The sequence below is a fragment of the Grammomys surdaster genome, unplaced genomic scaffold (genome assembly GCF_004785775.1).
Source record: "Grammomys surdaster isolate TR1022 unplaced genomic scaffold, NIH_TR_1.0 142, whole genome shotgun sequence".
Classification (NCBI taxonomy): Eukaryota; Metazoa; Chordata; class Mammalia; order Rodentia; family Muridae; genus Grammomys; species Grammomys surdaster.
The window spans coordinates 2,790,357-2,812,696 of NW_021604600.1; the positions used below are offsets into that span (position 1 = coordinate 2,790,357).

The 22,340-nt window shown below is 44.8% G+C and overlaps 1 protein-coding gene across 1 annotated transcript in view; it reads left to right on the forward strand.

Annotated features, from left to right (window-relative positions):
* Positions 1 to 225: 225 nt before the first annotated feature.
* The window catches only part of Scnn1g (sodium channel epithelial 1 gamma subunit), a 29,081-nt gene continuing 6,966 nt past the window's right edge, over positions 226 to 22,340 (forward strand). The window contains exons 1-5 of the mRNA XM_028764312.1: positions 226 to 542; positions 2,386 to 2,698; positions 4,098 to 4,288; positions 5,506 to 5,609; positions 8,530 to 8,693. Of these exons, the coding sequence (XP_028620145.1) occupies positions 226 to 542; positions 2,386 to 2,698; positions 4,098 to 4,288; positions 5,506 to 5,609; positions 8,530 to 8,693 (1,089 nt within the window). The remainder of the gene's footprint in view (positions 543 to 2,385; positions 2,699 to 4,097; positions 4,289 to 5,505; positions 5,610 to 8,529; positions 8,694 to 22,340) is intronic.

The window sequence follows — 22,340 nt, forward strand, 5'->3', positions numbered from 1 at the left end:
AGGCAGTTGTGGTGACCCAAAGCAAATATCCTGGAGAAGGGGCCAAGGGCTCAGAATGCAGCCTGTCCAGCCCATAGAAGAGAAAGGCCTCTAAGAACACGTGGGCTTGGTGTTTCCCAGTCGCAGGCTCTAGAGATGGGCTGACAGGTCTGTGCTTGCAAGCTCACTTACTCGGCCCCCTCTGTCCCTTCTGAACTCCGCAGGCTGCAAAGTCCCGTCCTTACCATGGCGCCTGGAGAGAAGATCAAAGCCAAAATCAAAAAGAATCTGCCTGTTCGAGGCCCCCAGGCACCGACTATTAAGGACCTGATGCATTGGTACTGCCTGAACACCAACACCCACGGCTGCCGCCGCATCGTGGTGTCCCGAGGCCGCCTTCGGCGCCTGCTGTGGATCGCGTTCACGCTGACCGCAGTGGCCCTCATTATCTGGCAGTGCGCCCTCCTTGTCTTCTCTTTCTACACCGTCTCTGTCTCCATCAAAGTCCACTTCCAGAAACTGGATTTCCCTGCCGTCACTATCTGCAATATCAATCCCTACAAGTAAGAGACTGCCCTGGCATCTGGGAGAGGGAAGTCTGGCCTCTCATAGATGCCAAAGCCCCTCCCCCAGTGTGGCAATATGAGTGATACGCTAACCTGCTGACACAAGCTTTAGAAATTTGATTTGCTCGCCGAGATCGGTTTTAGACCTGCGTGTTTTCAGTTCAATGGCTGTGTCTCTGGCAAGTAGGCAGGGGAGGCTGCCTTACCAATTCTGTTTGGTGACTGTGCCTGAAATGAGGTTAGCATCTGGCTCCCCCAGACACATGTGTAGCCTAGCTGAGCCTTCCCAAGTTCACTCCCTTACTCTCCCCCAAAGCCAGGCTGACTCAGAAGTGACACCCAGGTGACTTCCGGAAGCATCCTTGCTGCCCTGACCCCTCATCTCAGTGAGCCCAGCCCAGTAATTGACCTCCCTTGGCTCTGGACAGGATCAACCCTTGGTGCTGCCCTGTTGTCAGTGGCAGGACCTGTTCTAAATGGGTCATCAGAGTCCTTGGAATTATGGGAAACTGATCTAAGAGACCAGTCAGAAATGCAGCAGACTTCATCAGAGCGGGGTGCAGAGAGTGGGGTACAGAGTGGGAAAAGCAGAAGAGGCTAGATTGGCCAGAAACTTGATTTGTTCAGAGGCATGTATTGAAGGCAAAGGTCACCAGCCAAAATCAGGCCTTAGACTCATTCTCTACCTCCAAAGTCTCCTCACAGTCTTCCTTCTTTCCTCTCTCCATTCCCAGCTTTCCCTTCTTTCTCCATCGATAGTCAAACCATAATCATTACTTAGCCTTTGCAAACTGTCAGACATTTTTCTGGTTTCTGGGGCACAGCACAGAATAAACCTAACACATTCTTTGCCCTACTGGAGCTTATACTATGAGGGAGTAAAGAGTTAACAAATATATTTATGCTACTACAAATAATAATAGCAGCCCTTTAATTACCTATAAGCATATATATTTCTTTGAAATTTTTAACATTATTTATATACTTGGAGATGGCCAGGTTATGTAGCTCAGATTGGCCTTGAACTTTGATCTCCTTGCTTCAGCCTCCCAAGTGCTGGTGTTGTAACTATGTGCCACCATACCCAGCTATATTTCTTATACTTATAATAAATAAGCTGAGCCCCCTCCTTTGTTTTTTACAAATTTCAAAAAGCTTCCTCTTACAAATAAGCAGGCTGGGAAACTGAGACACAGAAAAGCCAAGAAACTTGTCTAGGGTCACACAGTCTGGATTAGGAGGGAAAGCTTGAAGAAGGCAGGAAGTTTGACTCAAAATTGATATCCTTAGCTTCTCTGTTATGCCATGACCTCTACAGGAAGCAAGAGATGGAGGGAAGAGAAAGAGGCTGGGACCATTTGATATAGTGATGAATTTTTAAAAAAAGAAGAAGAAGAAGTCATTATGCTTCATGTAGTTAGCTCTTGTTCTTTTGTGAGCTTGAGTGTTGTCAAGGTGACAGTCCAGTCTTTTGCATCCTGGCACTGGTTAGAGGATGTCCAATAGGCAGAGGTAGAATGTGATGGGTAGACATAGAGCCCGCCCCTGTATGGTTAGCAATTATTAATGTATCCTCACTTTTGCTACTTTATGGGAGGTACCTGAGAGTCAACACTCCAGAGCTCCTGGTTGAGGACATCAACCAAGAATGAGTAAGTAGAGGTGGCAAAGGTGGGATTCATTATGAATGGGGCAAATGGTGAAAGCCCTCGTCCCCTTGGCTAAGAGACTGGCCAGGAGACAAAGGGCTGACACACCAAGATGGAAGACAACATGAAGCAGCTACTGCACTGTGCTAGGGGTCTTTCTTCTCCATGACATTTTCTTTCCACTTTGATAGGTACAGTGCTGTGAGTGACCTTCTGACTGACTTGGATGGTGAGACAAAACAGGCCTTGCTATCCTTGTATGGGGTCAAAGATGTATCAGAATCTCGGAAACGTCGGGAAGCAGGATCCATGCGGTCCAACTGGGAAGGCACACCACCCAGATTCCTCAACCTGATCCCACTGCTGGTCTTCAACGAGAACGAGAAGGGAAAGGCCAGGGACTTCTTCACTGGTCGGAAGCGGAAAATCAGTGGGAAAATTATTCACAAGGCTTCTAGTGTCATGCACGTTCACAAGTCAAACAAACTGGTGGGATTTCAATTGGTAAGACTCACGTCCTCACAGTTCATGGGTGTGGGGGAGATCAGGGAGCCGGTGGACTTACCGTCTCTTCTTGATCATTACAATCAAGGCCAACTGTAAGATTTATACTTTGTTAGGGTGAGTTGGTGGCAAGCAACTGAAACCAGCTCAAGCAGGCTTCAGTATGGGAAAAGTCTTAGGAGAGCTAGTGACTCATAAGGGCTTTTTAAAGGACAGAAACTTAGGGAGACCTAATGATCAGGGGAGCAAGAAATGCTGGGATTCATTCAGATGCTGATGCCGAATTACAGAGGCCATTTTTACTCTTTCTGTTAATGCCTAAGTTGCAGATTCAATCTTGGGATCCTACTTAGCCAAGCTTGGGGGATACCTGATCACTCTCTGACAGATGGGGGTGTGTGTGTGTGTGCAGAGCCCCAAAGCAAATGTTGCACAGACATCAGAAAAGGGAAAACAAACTATAGCAAATGCACCAGGGTTCCCAGCAGTACTTGCCTCTGTGACGTGCCACAGCCAGGCTTCTAATCTTCTCCCTGGCCTCCCTCCCATTCAAGCAATGACAGGAAGCAGCTATTCACTGAACGTGAACTCTCCTGGACAAAGTCTATCATCACTGTGCCTCTCCATGCCACCAGTAGAGCAGTGACAGACACTCTTTCACCTTAATAACCTTGATAATGAGACTTTTGAATCTAGCAATGTTTTCTATCAATCTAAACAAATTTCCAACAAAGAAAAGGAGGCTCATCAAAATTACTGGGACCTCAACACTCTCCTGGTTCCATTCAAAGGATAATTTACATGATTCTCTTGGTACCAAATTCTTCGACATTTTGTCCTTTCAGGAGACTTTCCAAGCCCAGGGTGATGAAAATGCCTGGAATGTTCCATGGCTTCTCTCTAGAGCCCTCATAATTAAAAATTTCAAGCATGAGCCCTTCCAGCTGCTTGCTATGTGTGGTTGGGTAGGTTGGTATTCCAGCTATCAGTCTGTCAGTGACATACTCCATATGTTAGTGCCTTGTCTGAGATCCTGCAAAGAAGTAACATCAGAGCTGGGCTAGAACCCAGATTTCTAGACTGTGTCTAGGATAAGAAATGGTGGAGTTCAATAGGGAGACAGTGACATTAATCAGCCAAATCCTAAATATATGGGGACCCTAAAAACTGATTTTGCTTCTTGTCCAATGCAGACAGTAGTAGGAAGCCATAGGAACTGACCTCAGTGTCCTGTTGTGCTCTCTCTTTTATCTTTGAGGCTTGAAGTTGACCTCTTCAAGCTCCCAGAAGTGAGAGGAAACCAAGCTTATTCCCAAGGACCTACTCTGGCATCTGTCACTCATGTCAGCCCTTCTGATAACGCTAGGACTGACAGGCTGGTGTTCCCTCTTCTTCACAGTGCTCAAATGACACCTCTGATTGCGCCACCTACACCTTCAGCTCAGGAATCAATGCCATCCAGGAGTGGTACAAGCTTCACTACATGAATATCATGGCACAGGTGCCTCTAGAGAAGAAAATCAACATGAGCTATTCTGCCGAAGAACTGCTGGTGACCTGCTTCTTCGATGGGATGTCCTGTGATGCCAGGTCAGGAGTGGGGGACATTCTCTGAGGACCAGAGGCTCTAAGTTAGGTCCTTTCCATGCATCTAGACCTCACCTGTAGGCCTTGAGGACACTGACTCTGCCCTTTGGAAAATCACTTACAAGGGAGCCAGGTTTCAGGATCACTTGGAAAATGTACCTGACATGGGATCACAACATCTTTAAACCCACTACATCACCTGTCACGACACAGGGTAGTCAATAGCATGCATGTAGCTTTGTACTGTGATGTATACCTACATCTGAGAGCCACCACCCTGATACAGAAGAAGAAGGAAGGGAAGAGAGAGAGAGAGGGAGGGACAGAGAGATGGTGAGAGAGAAGAAAAGAGGGAGGGAGGCAGTCAGGCAGTTAGCCAAGTGTTCATATTTTGATCATTCTTTGAATATAATAATCAGATCCCTGCTGGTGACTATGAAATTGATGGGACATTACAAGGTGATCCCTCCAGACTGAAGGACTTAACTACCCTCTTTTTTTGTATTCTAAACCTTTCTGGCCCTTTTACATGTTAATATGCATATTATTCCATGCAAATACTAAATGATTAGGATAATCTCACCCTAGGGGTAACGGTCCTGAAATTACATGATGACCATAGGATTGGACTTCTTCTCTGAAGATCATTTTCATAGAGCTGAAAGTTTGCAAAGCTCCAAGTGTTGGCTGAGAAATTCAAGGGGAGAAGGATTTGAGTACAAGCATGTGACACGAAGACTATCATGTCAGGGCTGAGGATGCAGTTCAGTGGATTCAGAGTTTGCTTAGCATGCACAAAGGCCTGAGTTCCACCCCTAGATAGGGTAGTACCCATCTCTACTCCCAGCTCTCAGGAGATGGAAGCAGGAGTATCGGATGTTCAGTGTTATTCCTGGCTACATGAGGAGTGTGAGTGAGCCTGAGACATATGAGGCCCTATTTCAGAGACAAAACAATTTCAAATCAAAATAGCGACAGTGGAGAGAGGATTAAGAGGGAGAACAAACGCATAGTTTGATTCTACATCAAGGCTTGCCCACTCTACGGAGGGACCTGTTCATTTCATCCGAGGGAAAATGGGACCAGTGAGTCACGTGCTCATCCATTATCCCAAAGGAAAGCCTTCGCCATCAACACAACGCTTCCTGACTTCAACTGAGATACACAAGGGCAAGCCCCAGCCCAGCCCTCTCTGAACCTTTCTTTCCTTTCCTCCATAGGAACTTCACGCTTTTCCACCATCCAATGTATGGGAACTGCTACACGTTCAACAACAGAGAGAATGCCACCATCCTCAGCACCTCCATGGGAGGCAGTGAGTATGGTAAGGAGGCCTGCAAGGAGGGATCCATGAGACACGAGTGGCTATCTTGATGGCAGCAGTACACTTGGGGACACTTACGTCTCCCAGTCTCCCACCTCTCCACCTACGCCTAGCCCTAAAGCAAAGGCATTCTTGTCCTCCCTCAGTGCACACATGATCATCCGTGTTCGTTTTGTTTCTTCACAGTGGGCGGTTTCTTTTCTGACTTCTTTATCTTTGGGAGAGCTACAGGGATACTGCTGGGCTTCCTTCAGCTGACAAACCACTCTTGCTAGGGTGACTAATCCTGGGCAGGTGGCGTCTAAACAGGGCTAAACCCAGATGGACTGTGTAGGAGATTAGGCAGGCAGACACACCTTTAGCTTAGTTAAGATGACAGATTCTGGAGCCAAACTGCAGCTCTGACTCTCACTGGGTGACCTTGGTTATTGTCCTTTGACTATAAACTGAGAACAATAACAGTAGCTCCCATACACTTCCATTTCAGAGCTCTTAGAATAAGATCTGGGACACACTCAAGCTACCATAACAAAAAGGCTATAGTTTGGGCGGTATCAACAATAGATATTAATTTCTCATGATGCTAAAGGTTGGACATTCAAGGTCAAGGTACTGGCACTTGTGGATTCAGATATGACTTCTTTCTCTTCTTGGCTGTCTTCTGCATGTATCCTCACATGGCCCTTCCTCTGTCTCAAGAGGGTGCTGTGATGTCTCTCCTTTTTATAAGGACACTAATCCTATCAGATTAGAGCCAGGACTTTAAGACCTCATTGATCCTTAATTAATGCCCTATCTCCAAATGCCTTTACATGGGAAGTTGGCACTTCGCCCTATGAATCTAGTCTAGGGAGGGTATACATGCCAGCCACACACACCGTACGTACAGCCATCACGATCCTTTATGACACTGTGTCTGCTAACTTCTGCTTGGTAAGGAAGGTAAGACTGTGGCAGATTGGCTTGGTTTCCTCACAAAAAGATATCCTCCATACCTTTTCTGTGCTGCTGAGAACCCAAGGGCCTTGCACGTTGTGGGGAAAGCACTCTACTGCCAAGCTATGCTCCTAGCCCCTGTTTATTTTGAGATAGAGTCTCACTAGATAGGCCAGGATGGCCTCAAACTTGTGAGCTTCCTACCTTGGCCTCCTGAATACTGATGATTCAGACATGCATGCAGCACCATGTCAAGCCAATGGGAATTCTTAAAAAGTTCAATGTAAATAGAACTCAATTTGTTACACAGATATGCTTTCGTTAGGAATAGCTAGGTTCTGTTGTAGGGGAAACCTGCACTCAGAATCCTGACTATCATAACTGTGAAGTCTGGCCTCTTTCTAAGACCATAAGAAGCTATGACCCAGAGAGCATATTGCAGTGGCAAGAGACTGGCTGAGAACTGAGTAAAGAGGGACAGATTCTTGGCTCTGCTGTGTGACCTTCAGTATACCACATCCCTCTCTGGGCTCAGTTCCCTTATTTACAAGTAGAAGCAGTTAGAATAGCTCTGAGGTTCTCATCTTTCAGTTCACGCAGACCACTCATTCATTGGTTCATTTATGAAGCACAGATTGTCTGCTACATGCTGGCCCCAGTTTGAAGAGCTAGGGATACCGTGGGGGAACAAGACAGTTGTCATTCCTGCTTTTAGGGAGCTTGGGTTTCTGTGGAAAGAGAAACTTGGAGAATGAATAAGCAGGCAGGGACACAATCTAATTATAATACCAATGAGAAGTAGGAGGGGAGGCTTGAATTGGGCTACATCTTCATAGCCTTGACAATGACAGGCAGGGCAATCAATGGCATTCCCCAGAGATGCAGCCGGAGGGCTTCAAAGGCAGAGAAAGGCTGGGCTCAGGAAAGGGGTGTGAGCTGGGAAAGGGGGGCTCAGAAATACTCACAGGAGCAGTCTGGGACCTAGAGAAGAAAATGAATCCAAGGTGTTCTAGAAAGATATGTAAGGTGTATCAGTTACTTTTCTGCTGCTGTGATAAAACAACTTGACCAAGACAACTCGATGAAAGAAAGCATTTAATTGGGCTTAGAGTTCCAGTAGACTGGAGTCCATGGTACCAGAGCAAAAGCATGGTGGAGATAACAGCTGAGAGCTCCTATCTTGAACTGTAAGCAGGAGGCAGAGAGCTCACTGGGGATGGCAGGAGATGTTTGAAAGCGTATCCCTGGGGCCATAAATCCTAATCCTTCCCAAACAGTTCTACCAACTGTTTGGCAACGAATTCAAACATAGGAAAGAGCCTATGAAGAACATTCTCATGCAAACTAACACATAAGAGCAGTGTACTTGGAGCTGATCTAAAAAGGGAGGGAGAGGGATGAGTTGAGGGTAGAGGCTTGAATTGGGCTACATCTTCATATCCTTGACAATGACAGGCAGGGCAATCAATGGCATTCCCCAGAGATGCAGCCGAAGGGCTTCAAGCAGTGACCTGACCTGATCTCCAATTTCTAAAGTTCCATCTGGCAGCTGGGGACAGAATAAGACTTGCATAGAAAGCAAGAGCAGGAGGAGAGAGGTTAAACCAGCAACCAGATGCACCATCACGTCTTAGCTCTTCCCCAGCTCCACTCTGTAAGCAGCCACAGCACTGCAGGTACCTTTGGATGCCCAGCAGAACTTCCTTTGTCAACCACCACATACTTACGTGTCTCAGCCAGTTCCTTTACATTGGACAGGAATTCACTCTTAGCCAGCACTGTGACTGTGATGTGTGTTTGAACCACTACTCGAACTTGCAATAAACAGATTAAACACAAGTGCTACTGTCCTAAAGATTCCAGTCTGGTATTCACCTACCTAGCACATTCTGGAAGTCCCTGGGACTTGGATTGGAGGCCCCCCAAATCCCTGGGGACTGTTTTTTTCTAGCCTTTGACCACAACAAGCTACTCTGTTTCCTAGGGCTACAAGTCATCTTATACATAAACGAAGATGAATATAACCCCTTCCTGGTGTCCTCCACTGGAGCCAAGGTGCTTATCCATCAGCAGAATGAATACCCCTTCATCGAAGACGTGGGGACTGAGATCGAGACAGCAATGTCCACTTCCATAGGAATGCACCTGGTAAGAGGATACTCACTAGCTTGTGTTTAGAGAGGAGGACCACTTCTTATTTTGAATGATGGCTAGGGAGGTACATCTGAAGGAAAAGGATACTGTCTTCCACAAGAGCAGGGCTTTCCAATGGCTACCCCGCTGGCTATTTCAGGAGTCATGTTCAAGTTCCTGTTTGCATCTTCTATGCAGGTTAGTGAGCACAGGATGGCACCTAGGGAAAGAACCTAGGGAGATTCTCTTGTTAAAAACAGAACAAAGGGGCTGGAGAGATGGCTCAGCGGTTAAGAGCACTGACAGCTCTTCCAGAGGTCCTGAGTTCAATTCCCAGCAACCACATGGTGGCTCACAACCATCTGTAACGAGGTCTGATGCCCTCTTCTGGTGTGGCTGAAGATAGCTACAGCATGCTCATATAAACAAAATAAATAAAATTAAAAAAAAAAAAGAACAAAGCACCAGTGTTTATGGGACAAAAGTATCAGACACTCACTATACGTTTGTCAGTCATGTAAAGAGAGCAGATCACATTCTTCTAGGATACAGACAGACACACGGAGGGCACGGCAGCAACCACTTACAGGCCAATATAAAGTCATGGAATTTTCAAATATCTGTAGCCCATCACACTTCCAGCAAATTTGCTTCATCTGCCAAGAACGCCTTTTACCCTTAAGCCTTTGATCTTCCGTAACATAGACCCAGGCATGCTCCAGTACCCATATGCCAAGCATACATGGACCCCAGACACCAAAAACATAACATACTATTTCACTCTTAATCTTTGACATTCTGACAAAAGAACATTATATCCGCTGTAGTTTTTCATACCTTTTTTCTTAGTAGAGATTTTTTTTAAACCTGTGTGTGGTTGGAAAACTAGACAAATAATGTCTTTATGGACTATTTATGTCTTTATTTGTATCTATGCTTAATGGCTCACTGTAAACTCCAAGCTGTTGTGCCTCATAAACTTAGTCTCCAAAGCAGTAGTTTCCAAATCCAGTTAACCATCAAGGCCAGAGTTTCTAAACTAGAATCTGAAAGATGTACCAAGGATCAAAGTCTTGTGATGATCACGAGTAGGTGCTATCAGGCAATGTGGCTTAGAAATGTGCATGCTTCTCAGCCGGAGGTTAGGAGGTGATGTGGTAGCCATTCGAGGTTTGATTGACACCTGTCATTGATTCATCCAACAGTTATTTTCTGAGTGCTTCACACGTGCTACACACAGGGGAATCCAGAGGAGAGAATCAACAGTGAGAATTATTCAAATGACAAAGTATAATCACCATGTGCTATGAAAGAGGAAGGAGAATGGGCATAGTGGTGTGTGTCTATAATCCTAGTACTTTAGAAGCCAAGGCTTTAGAAGTGCACATCATAGGTGTCTTGGCCAGTTTTCTGTTCAGATGCATACAACTGGATTGTTTCTAATTAGAGACTTTTGTCTGGCTTGTAATTTGGAGCTGGGAAGTCTAGCATGGCAGTAACCATTGGTAAAGAGTCTTCATGCTGCACTGTAACAAGACAGGGGCCTCACAGAGTGAGCCCTCAAGCTCAGGTTGCTCTCCCTTTTCTTCTAAAGCTACTAATGCCATCACAGGGACTCACCTTCATGACCTTATGTCCTAATGTTCTCCAAAGATCCCAGCCCCAAAGATGACACATGGGTTTGGGTATTACATTTCTAACACATGGATTTTAAAGACATATATTGGAACCATAGGATTGGGATACTGACTCAGGGAAGGTGAGGTTCAGGGTATGCTATGATGAGGAAATGTGATTTAACATTCACCAGTAGAGATGAGGAAGTAGGATAGGGGGTGGAGTACACAAGACATCTGCTGCTTCAATGTGATAACAAAGAATCCATTCTGAGAGCATTCTAGTGATACAGATGCTCTCAGATGCATATTGCTCAGGACCTTTGTTCCAATATAAGAGACAGGCAGTGTGTACAGCTTGGGCTATATGAATGCTGATTTTCCAAGGAGACAAAAGTGTCTTGAGTCTTCAGCATGCTCAAGTGAGGAACTGGAAAACGTAGTGTACCACTAATTTGTTTACCGATGAGCCAAAAGCTCCCAGAAGACAACAGTGACCATTTCCACCCAATCTTCCCCATGCTGTTTTTCTGTACTCCTAGAAGACAGATTTTGACTTTTCAACTCCATCTTCAAGTGTTCTTTCACCTGCTCTGTGCCTCCTGCCTCTCTCTCATAGTGTCTTCAAATGGTTGAGAGAAGCTAGCTTGCAGGAGTTCAAAAAGCAAATGGGTTTCACAAACCCTCGGTCTCTGTTTTGAGCTTGGAAACACCCACCATATTGTTAAGCAAACATTCTCTATACTGATGGTGGGTAAACAAGGATCTGGTTGAGTTTTGGGCTACACCTATAGAAAACCAAAGCCATACAGCAGGGTCAGTCAGCCCAAGGTATGATTGATGACCATGCAGAATAACAACAACAAAAAGACAAGGATTACGGAGAGGTCAGCAGGGAGTCACTAAGAATAAATCCAAACAAACTAGACTTCCTTTTCACATGTATTTGTTTGTTTACTTATTATTTATTATTACTGGGTGTGCTAAGCTGATAGACTTAGGGAACTGGTCAACAAACTTTTTCTTGTTTTTTAAAGGCCTATAGGATTTAACATGTCCAAGACTCTGAATATCAAAAGATGAACCTAACCTTTAAGACAGGAAGACAAAAATCAACACACCTGGGCTTGGAGGCAGCTTGCTGGTGGAACATTTGCCTAGTGTGCACGATGTTCTGGGTTCTAGCAACACACACAGACACAGAGAGGGGGGACGGGGGAGGTGGAGGAGGAGAGGAGAGGAAGAGGGAGAGGAAGAGGGAGAGGAAGAGGGAGGGGGAAGAAGAGAGAGAGAGAGAGGGAGAGAGAGGGAGAGAGAGAGAGAGAGAATTGATCCATCAACATACATAACATACATCTGCAATATGGTGCTTATGTCTGGAAAAACTGGACCCTGTCTGTCTCATACCCAGTCTCAGATCTTAGAACATAACATATCCACAGTAATTTCTGAGTAGATGAGTGTATGGAAGGATGGATGGATGGATAGATGGATGGGTGGGCAACAGGACAAGTGGATAGCCAGACAAAGGCTATTGAAAACGCTTCCTAAACAATGAAATTTTGGAGAATAAGTTCCTGTCAAATGATGTCGGGAAGGGCTAGTCCAAATAGAGTGCAGGACAATTACAACAGGGTCATGGGTAGGGTGTTAAGCCACACAGTAAAGCTTTCTTAACCTTGAAAGCTGGACCCAGTGGCACATGCCTGTAATTCTAGCATTCAGGAGGCTGTAACAGAAAAAACAGGAGTTCAAGGCCAGCCTGGCCTACATAGTGAGACTTAGTTTTTTAAAATGATCACTTAGGTTAAAATTCAATCAACATGCTGGAGGCAGCACATTCACAGCAATCCTAGAGAGAAAACTCTAAGAACCTTCATTCAATAGGACCATAGCTGTGAAGGTGAGCGGGAGTGAGGTGTAGACACACTGTTAAAGCAGCAGTGTTTGACAACTGATGCATGCAAAAAAAAAAAAAAAAAAAGCTGGAGGGAGACTATCTGAATATTTGGGTCCTGGATGGCCTGTAGAGTGAGTCAATGTCAGATTCAGAGTTAAGGAACAAAATAGGAAGTGTGGAGAAGATTCAAGACTTGCTGTGTCTCGAAGGCAAAAACAGATGAAACTAAAATGCCCAGTAAGGAGGCTGGAGAGATGGCTCAGTGGTTAAGAGCACCAGCTGCTCTTCCAGAGGACTCGGGTTTAATTCCCAGCAACCCATATGGCAGCTTACAACTGCCTGTAACAGTTCCAGGGCATCCATCACCCTCGCATCCACATACATGCAGGCAAAACATCAGTGCACGTAAGATAAAAATAAATAAGTTATTTTTAAAATATCCAGTAAGTAGATGCTTTGAACCTGGAGCACAGAAGAAAATTTGGGAGATAATTCTAGACATAAATAAATGCCATCATCCAAGACCTGAAACAGAACCCTGAACATGAAAGTTTAGGAGCTGAACAGAAAAAGAACAGAGAGAAATAGAGAGGCAGAGAAGCAGAAGCCAGGAAGAATCTGTCAGGTAAATGGGAGGGAGCGTCAGGAATGTCTGCCAAGTGCACCTGAGAGGTCAAGAAGATGAACAGTGAGAGGCAGTTTCTGAGTTTGGAGACCAAGAGGGCACTGGCACTCTTTGCCAGGGCAGCCTTCAGTGGAAGAAGCGGAACAGAAACTGGAGTACAATAGGCTAGATGGTGACTGGGAATTGAGGAAGCGAGCAAGGGTGGAGTATTCACACCATGAAGGTGTAGGGTTGAATCATGGAGCAGAGAGGTAACTTCACAGTATCGCAAACCCAACAGTATTTTCAACTTTATTTCCAAGTTGCCCAGAAATTCTTTTCACAAGGCTATGTGTCTCAGGGATTTAGAATTCATGGGGTCTGACTTTAGTTATCTAATCTCTGCACCTCAGTGACCTCACCTGTATAATGGGATGATGAGAAAACTGCTGCTTTGGGGCTGGTGAGAGTTCAGTGAGTTAATGTCTGCTAGGCACTTGTGTTACGTGCACTACATGCTTGGCATAAAACATATGCTCAGAAAAGCACATTAGCATTACTGTGCATGCTTTAAGAAAAAAGTGTGGCCAGGCATGGTAATGAATGCTTGCAATCCCAGCACTCAAAAGGTGGAAGCAGTATCAGATTTGGTGCCAGCCTGGGATATACATGGAGACTTGTTTGAGGGGTGGCAGAGATGTAAGCAAAGGCTTATCTTTTCTCTTTAATAACCCCTTCTTTTATGAGATACACACAGATGTTATATGCCTATATTACTATATAACAGTATACTATTGTATCATATATGAATACTAATTTTATACACACACACACGTATATAATATACAAATTAGTTATATGTGTTGAAAACATCTTTCCTAGTTTGTGCTTTCCTTTGAGTTTCTTATAGTATTTTTCAATGAGAAGCAATGAGTATCGCACAGGCAGAGGCTCTGTTTCTCCTCCTTTGTCAGTATGTGTACTGAGGATTTCCCCTGTTTGATATCAGATACTGAAGTGAATTTTATTCTGGTTACTTTACCAGTTCATTTAAGACTTTATCCAGTTTGGTTTCTTTTCTGAAGGAAGTAAAGTAGGAACTAAGTATATTTCTTTCTCTAAAAACCTTTTAATGTCTTAGCATCATATTTTGAACAATTTGTTTCCACCCTTAATTGGGAGTACAAATTGTTTTGCAACACAAAGAAACATTTATAACGTATCACAAAATAGAAAAAAAAAGTTTCCTTTCTTTAACCTGTTTCAGTTACTTTTCTCATTGTGACAAAAAACAACATAAAGACAAAAGCAATACAAAGAAGGAAGGATTTAACTGGGTCACACGATTTGAGGATACAGCCATGATGCAAAGGGAGAGACATCAGCAGGAGCAGGAGGCGTCTGGTCAGTGGGCCCAGGGCCAGGAAGCAGAGAGATGAATGCGGGCACTCAGCTCGCTTTTTATCTGTCTCCTTTTCTCAGTGTGGGACCCAAGCCTACGAGATGGTGCTGCCCACATTCAAAGTGGGTTTTCCCACTTCAGCTAAATCTCTTTAGAAACATTTTCAAAGACACCCACAGAGGTGTGTCTTCTAGGTAAACCCAAATGCATTAAAGTTGACACTCAAAATTAACCATCTTGCCACCCGTAGTCACAAGCACAATGGAAAGCCCTGAATTGTCTTTTCTAAGTTTTAAACTTGTTGATTTTTTTATTATTAAAATGAAACTTTTTTCCTGAGTATACTCTCATGTAACCTGTTTTTATTTCCCCCAAATTCAAAATATATCACCAGCATCTTCCATGGCACTAGACAGTCCTCCAGTTTCAATGACAACATTGAATTTTGTTGTATAAATGTTGACATCATGGTATTCTGAAGTTTCTATGGTGTACAGTCATCCTGGCATTGGAAGGAAATTGTTTCTAAGACTATTCACTGATACCAAAATCCATGACACTATATTTGTATACATTTCCCTAAATGCTTTAAATCATGTCTAGGTGACTTACAATATTCAATATCTTATAAACACTATGTAAATCATTGAAAAAAATCAATAGATGTTCGTTATAAATGCACAGTCTTAGTTGGGGTTTCTACTGCTGTGATAAAGCAGCATGACCAAAGGTAATTTGGGGCAAAGGCTTTATTGCATCTTTTAGCTTGTAGTCCATCATCCAGGAAGTCAGGGCAGGAAGTGGAAGATAAGAGCTAACACAGAGGCCATGGAGGAGTGCTGCTTCCTGTTTTTTTTCTCATGGCTTACTCAGTCTGCTTTCTTAAGCACCTAGAACCAACTGCGCCATGGCGGCAACACATACAAAGGGCTTAGGCCAATCTTATGGGGTACATTCTATTTTAAAATTTCCCCTTCCCAGATATGCTTCTAGCTGTGTCAGTTAATATAAAATCAGCCAGCAAAGCATTTCTCTAAACATTCCTATTCATAATTGGCTGAATCAATCTGGTCCCTGTATAGAATGAGGTCACATTTACATAGAGCCTACATACTCTCTAAATATGAATAATATGTAAATATTATATACATAGTTATGCTTTATTGTTTAAAGAATAATGACAAAGAAAGAATCAGCATAAGCAATAGAGATACAGTTTTATTTATTTTTAAAGATGTGTGTGTGTGTGTGTGTGTGTGTGTGTGTGTGTGTGTGTGCAGGTGTCCATGGAGGCCAGAAAGTGTTAGATCCCATGGAGCTGGTGTTACAGGCATTTATGAACTGCCCACTGTAAGTGCTTGGATGTGAACTAAGGTCCTAAGACAGTATTAGCTCTTAATAACTGAGCCATCTCTCCAGCCCCAAGATAAAGTTTGAAGACACATTTTCAACCTGATGTTACTGTTTAATTCTATCTGTCTGTCTATCTATCTATCCATCCATCCATCCATCCATCCATCTAACTATCTATCTACTGTATTGGTGTTGTACTCAGGACCTTGAGTATACTAGGCAAGTTCTCAGCCAGTAAGCTACATCCCCATGTCTTTATTACTATCGTCATCATTGTATTTTGAGACAAGGTCTCACTATGTAGCTCGGCTCAGCCTTGAACCCACCAATCCCCGCCTCAGCCTACTAAGTATCTAGTATACAGTCGGTCCCGTACCCAGGCCCGCTGTGTACTTTAAGGTTACAAGTTCAGTCCCTGCATTCTCTGTAATAGAAGGCCCTCTGCTGTTGCAGTAAGGCCTGTCTGTTGGACTGAAGTGAATCAAGAGGGAGGTAGAATTTGAAAGGTGAGCTGAGGCCAGTGAAGGAATGCTTGAGTCACCAGGCAGTGAGGACACCGATGGGACAAGATTTGTAATTTAGACCGGTGAGTACAGGGTGGGGAGGAGGAGATACAGAGGAAGAGAGAGTGGGGCCAGGAGAACAAATGGGTGGCTCTCAATACTCCCAATGAGGGACGACGTCAGGTCAGACAGGGAATAAGAACGAGGATTCAGCTGATTTGAAGACGCCTCTCTGAACCTCCTGATGACAGAAAGCAATGAAGGAGACGTTTCTAGAATGAAGCTTAGGTTTCTAGCTTGAGCAGCTGGATAGACTAGAATGCCATTAGCTAAGATGAGGAGGTTTTAGGAGGTGGGGAGATTCCCAGTTCATATTTAGACAGCATCACCTGACTTTTGCTCCTTATCGACCATCATCAGAACCAGTGGCTTCAAACAACCACCAGGTATTAGGTCAGTCTCTGGGTGGACAGTGCACTGGGTTCATCTGGGAAGTTTCTCTGATCTAGACCAGACTCTGTTGACCTCGACCAGTGCTGTTCGTGGCATGTAGGGTCAAGTGCCAGGTCTGCCAGTCCACCTTGTGCCTCCTCCCTGTGGCCTCTCCTCACCAGATGACTGGCTTGGACATGTTCACATGGGTGGCACAGTCTCCAAGGTCAGCAAGAGAAGGCTAATTCTGATGTGCATGCACTTTTCAAGTATCTGCTTGTACCAGGCTTGTTCATAACCATCGGCCAAAATGTGAGTCATGTGACCTACCCAGATTCAACCAGTGGCAAGCAAACTTTATCTCGTTAGGAGATGGCAAGACTTGGCTAATTTTTTGCAAACTCCCACAGACGTGGTATGTTTAAGATATTGGGAAGGGGAGCTGTGATTGGGTTGTAAAGTGAATGAATAAATAAATAAAATAAGGGGGAAACGTATAAAAAGATTTTGCTATCATATATAAGCAGTGAGAGAAAACCTAAAGCTGTTGCAGCTTGCTCCTTGGGGGGAAAAAAGGTATTTGTGGACCACTGAGGCAAAGATTACCAGTGGTCAATTAGGTCTCAGCAGACAATATATCTGGCGAAGGTAACTTAAGGACAAAAGAGTTTATTTTGGCTGGAGGTAAGCTTTGGGGACACCAGTCTCTTGTGCTGCTGTTCTGGGAGAGGATGAGTCATGAATGGACCGTGCACATACTCTAATAATTAAAACTGACCTTTGTGGGGAGGCTCCGTGCTACGTACTTTCTTAGTACTATGTTTGCCGAGTACTCACACCAGTAAGCACAGGCAGAGAACGAAGAGGAGGGACTCTAGACTGGAACCACGGCCCTCTCTCAGCAGCCTATGTCAAGCTCTCTGTGACTGCGATATTGAGTGTTTCCTTGTCAAAAGCTCAAGTGTTCCATTGTAAAAGGGGGAAAAGAGTCTCAGATCAAATACATTTCCTGTTACAGAACAGGGCTTGGCACCAGTACCAAAACCCTTCTTAAGAGTAAAATTAAGTAAATAAACAATTCTGTTTACAAAAGCTCTGAGAGCTAGGAAAGCTACACCCTGAGTCATCAGGTAGGGGGCACACATCTGCAGGGGCCAGAGCAGGGTTACAGGTTTTAGGCATTCTGGGACCACATAGTGAGACTTTGTCTCCAAACTAAAAAGAAAGGAAAGAATGGGTAGGGGACAGGAAGGCAGGAGTTTCTAGTCACAATCCCCATCTCTCTAGTTAAGAGTTCCAAACCCACAGTGATGTCATGTGCTAGCACACTAGGCAGGCTGTTCTCCCTCTCCAGCAGCCTGTGCAATGCACTACGAGGAAGGCACTCTCTTCATCCTTAGAGAAGAGAGAACTAAGCGAGATCTTACCATACCTTGTTTTATTACAAAGTCAATTTTGTTAGATGTTCAGTGAGCTGACGTGGTATCTTCTGTGACAAAATACCGACTGTCGGACCTCATCCACGCCACCTCTGGGCACGGCCTCTTGGGGAAGTTTGACTGTGCTTACCCCATGCAGGGGCGTGTGCTTGAGGGTGAGAAAGCACAGTCTAAGATGTGGGAAAGCTGGAGCTCCTTGGGGTTCCCCAGCCCTGTGACAAGGCTGGGGCTGTGGGGTTCTCAGACTGTTGAACGTTCAGATGCTGCTGGGAGTCAAGGAAGAGCAGAGAATGGAGCCAGGCCAATAGCTAGGGACAGCATCCAGCTCGGGGCTGTGTGGGATGGGGAGCACCGGCTTGTCCCAGCAGTGATTGTCCTTAGCTTGTTGGAGGCAGGCTTTGTGGCAGTTGTGTGAAGGCCACAGAGAGGTCTTCTACAGGAAAATGAAGCTGCAGCTCTGTGGGCAAATGCCTTCTTCGTGTCTCCTCATGGTGGATCTTGATGAAAGTGACAGTCTATGGTTCTAAACAGTTAATTGGTTGTTCATGGTGGAAAATGGATTCATAATGTACCATTCCCATTTCTCAGCACAGCCCTGAGATTAAATATCTTTTGCAGGGAGGAATGCCTGGGAAGGGAAGCTTATTGGCTAAGCCCTCTGGGCTTCTAGGTACCTCATTAGCATGAAGAACTCTGTTTTGGGCCTATGTGACTATAGGACACATTTCTTTTATTTGAGAAGCACGGCACCTCTTCCAGGTCAGGGGTCTGGCTCTGGGTCTCAACCTGCTCTACCTTTCCAAGTTTCCTGGCACAACCAATGAAGGCGACATAAGGATAAAATGGTTTATTTTGGCTCCCAGTTTGAAGATATAGCCCATTATGGAGCAGGAATGATGGCAGGAGTGGCTGACCACATTTTGTCCTCTGTCAGGAGACAGAGATGAATGTAGTGAATGGTGTGGCTATATTCAGTTGGTCTTTCCTCCTCAGTTAAACATTTCTGGAAATATTCTCACAGATGTACCCAGAGATTTGCTTTCTAGATGATTCTAGATACTGTCAGGCTGACCATTAAAATTAACTATGTAGCACAGGTAAGAGATTACTGTAAGCATATTGTAAATTGTTCTCAGAAAGGAAAAAAAAACCCTAAAGCCTAGGGAAACTAAATAATTCAGTCTGAGGTAGCATGGTTGGGATCTGAATTCAGATTTATCCCAACCCCATGGACCCCTATTTCTGACTGTGTAGCTAGTAAGCCTGTTACTACAGCTTGTTTAGGGGTGATTAGCCATAGGTCATCATGTGGTTGCTGCAGAAGGGGTCCCCTAGGAGAGCTCAGAATCCTACCACCTTGGTGTATGGTCAGATAAGACAGTCAGAGGCAGGGTTGGGTCTTGGATTCTACTTCTATAAACAGTCCAGGGCACCATTTCAGACATATCCTCTTGGGACTAGATGGAATAAGGACATTCCTGTAAAAGAGAAAATCTTTTGTCCCCAAGAAGTCTCGCTCTAAAATGTACACAGTGGAAACAAATTGTAGTCTTGCTTCTGGGTGGGCTGGGAGATCAGTTTGCTTACTGCTCAACCTTCTTAGGGCCCTGAGATAGATTTAGGTGTTGTACACTTTTGAGACAGGCAACAGGAGACACAGCTCCTCCTTGTGCAGCCTGGGGTCTTTTCACAGACCTTTACCTGAACGAAGCCAGGAGCTTGACCTTCAACACAGAGTAAGATCTCAGGACCAGTCAGTATGAATCATATTTGGAGGTGTGGCAGAGTACACCTGGCAAAGTTTTTCCAGCTGAGGATCTGCAAGGAAAGACCTCCACCTATTAGAAATGAGTGAGGAGAAAGCTCTGAACCACCCAAGGCTCCAGTGGGAATAAGTAGCATTGCAAATAAAGACCACTGGGTCCTGAGACAGGGATTTGGATTCTATGACTTCTATGCTTTCTGAGGACTCATGGATTCCCTGAGTCCCAGTCTCTTTTGCTGACGTCACTCAGCTCACCTAAGCACAGACCCCCTTACCCGGATGCTAGATGGTGTTCTTGCTGTAGCACGCAAGTAGAGCCTGTGGCAGACTGGCTCTGGACACTGGCTCAGTAAGATCTTGGCCTCCAAGATTCTAAGGAGCTTGCAGCTCAGAACACCCCACAGGGTGACAAGGAATAAAGGTGTCCTTGGACGGAGCTACTGTTTGGATTCTCTGTATCTTATTTCCCAGCCCAGCCTTGGCAGACAATAGAATCTCTAAGTGGATTTGCCATTTGCTATTCAGCTTTAAGTCCACTGATTCTGCACTGACTGGAAACAAGCTCACTTGTTGTTAGTATATTAGTGAAAAGAACAGGTTGCAAAACAGTTATGTCTGTCTGTCTGTCTGTCTGTCTGTCTGTCTGTCTGTCTGTCCATCATGTGAGGCAGCCACTTTCACCTTTGTTTGCTTCTGTTGTTCCAAAGTTTCAAAGTGAGCATGGTCAATTGCCCTTCAGGAACTCACAGTTAATTGAGGGAGACTAATGGGTCAGCAGAAGAATTACAAAACAACCACAGAGAAAGAGCAGCCTGTGGCCGTGCCTCTGGTCTGTGCCCTCCGTTCTTTGTTTCACCCAGTTATCATTCTTTCCTTTAGAAACGAGCCATCCGGTGCCTCTTTAACCCTGATCTACAACAACAATGTGCATGAGTGTATGGATACACACATGCTTTCTCACATATGAGCAGACTGTAGACCCTCGCTCTAGGCTGACAACAATTTCCCTTTAGTTTTTGCTCTCCTTCAGAGATGTTCTCTCTCCATCCTTATGTTTTTGTCCATTTGATTTTTGGGGGTTTTCCCTTTTTTGTTGTGTCTGGGTTGTTTATTTGCCTTGGGGCAATTAAGCTGAAGGCAAACTTGGTGAACTGCTGCATGGATAAATAAAGGCTTTGACCTTTGAGTGGCAATGCTGCCCCTCCTCTTACGATCAGGCTGTTATTCTATTTTCCTTAATTCTTCTAAGAAAGGCAACATCCAGAACCAGAAAGCATGGAAATGGGCCCAGTCACAGGGACAGGAACCTCGGGCATCTCACCCCGTCCCCATACGTCTGCCTAGCCTTCCAGTCCCCCTTCCAGCAGACAAACAGATGGCTCACTCCCTTTCAGAAAGCTGACTCCAGGTTTCTCAGCAGGGTAGCGGGTTTGTCTTAACTCCTCCTCTGATTTGTTGCCAGAGATCTCTATCCCTGACCCCTGTGCTGGGAATTGAACTCACACAGGCTAGACAAGAGTTCCACCTCTGAGCTACACTCCCAGCCTCAGAGATGTCTCTCTTTGGCCGGGTTCCAGGTGCCATGGCCCTTCCTATCTCAGTCTTTGCTGCTCCCTGGCTCTCAGCCCAAGTTCTGCACAAGGCCAGCTCCGTTCTACCGTTTTATATTGAATCAATGTAACAAAGGTGCCTTGGGAAGCCGTGTGGGGAAAGCTGGCAACATGGTCCTTGTTCCAGTTTCATTCCGTTGCTTCGAAAACAAACTCACCCTGAGCAGAGGCAGTTGGTGGGAAGAAAGGCTTATTTGGCTCCAAGCTATAGTCTATAATTTCAAAGAAATGAAGGAACCTGAGCTCATATCACATCCAGTCAAGAGCAGTGAAGAGCAAACACACGCTGCTGCCTGCTTGCCTCTCCCTCTCCACTGTTCTGCTGTCCCAGGGCCCCAAGCAGGAATGGTACCAAATACACTCAGGATAAGTCTTCCTACCTCAAGCAATGATCAAGACTCCACCTCCCCACACTCATAACCACAGACCTGCTGGATAAAGACAGTTACTCGGTTGAGATTCTCTTCCCTGGTGCTGTTAAGTTGTGGCAAGTTGATATTTAAAACTAACCATCGTAGGCCATAAAAGAGTTTACCAGGGCATAAAAGCAGAGAAAGAGAACGTACTGAAATACTTTGCAAAAGTACAGGGAGTGAGGTCCCAGAGAGGGTCCACACCACTCAGAAGGGGTGCTTTTATAGCAGTCAAGTGGGAAGTTATTTCGTTTTATACTGTAAGATTCTTCTTGTGCAGGCCCATATCTGAGGGGACAAACAAACCTTTCCTTATCTTATTGAGTAGTATATTTTACAGTTTTTCTGTAACAGATAAGGTATGTGGGATAGTAGAGGTTAGGCTCTACCTGCTTACTATTTAGAGTATGTGAATTTTGCTCTTAGTTTGGGTCTTTATCTCTACCAAAGGGCTCTTTCTCAGAGGCCTTACTGATCAGTCTAAAAGGTTGACTGTCTCATCCTCCTAAGTCTCTCTACCCAGTGTCCTTGAGCGTTGTCCAAAATTGTCTCATTTTAAAAATCTGTATGTGTAAGACTGACTCTCTCTCTCTCTCTCTCTCTCTCTCTCTCTCTCTCTCTCTCT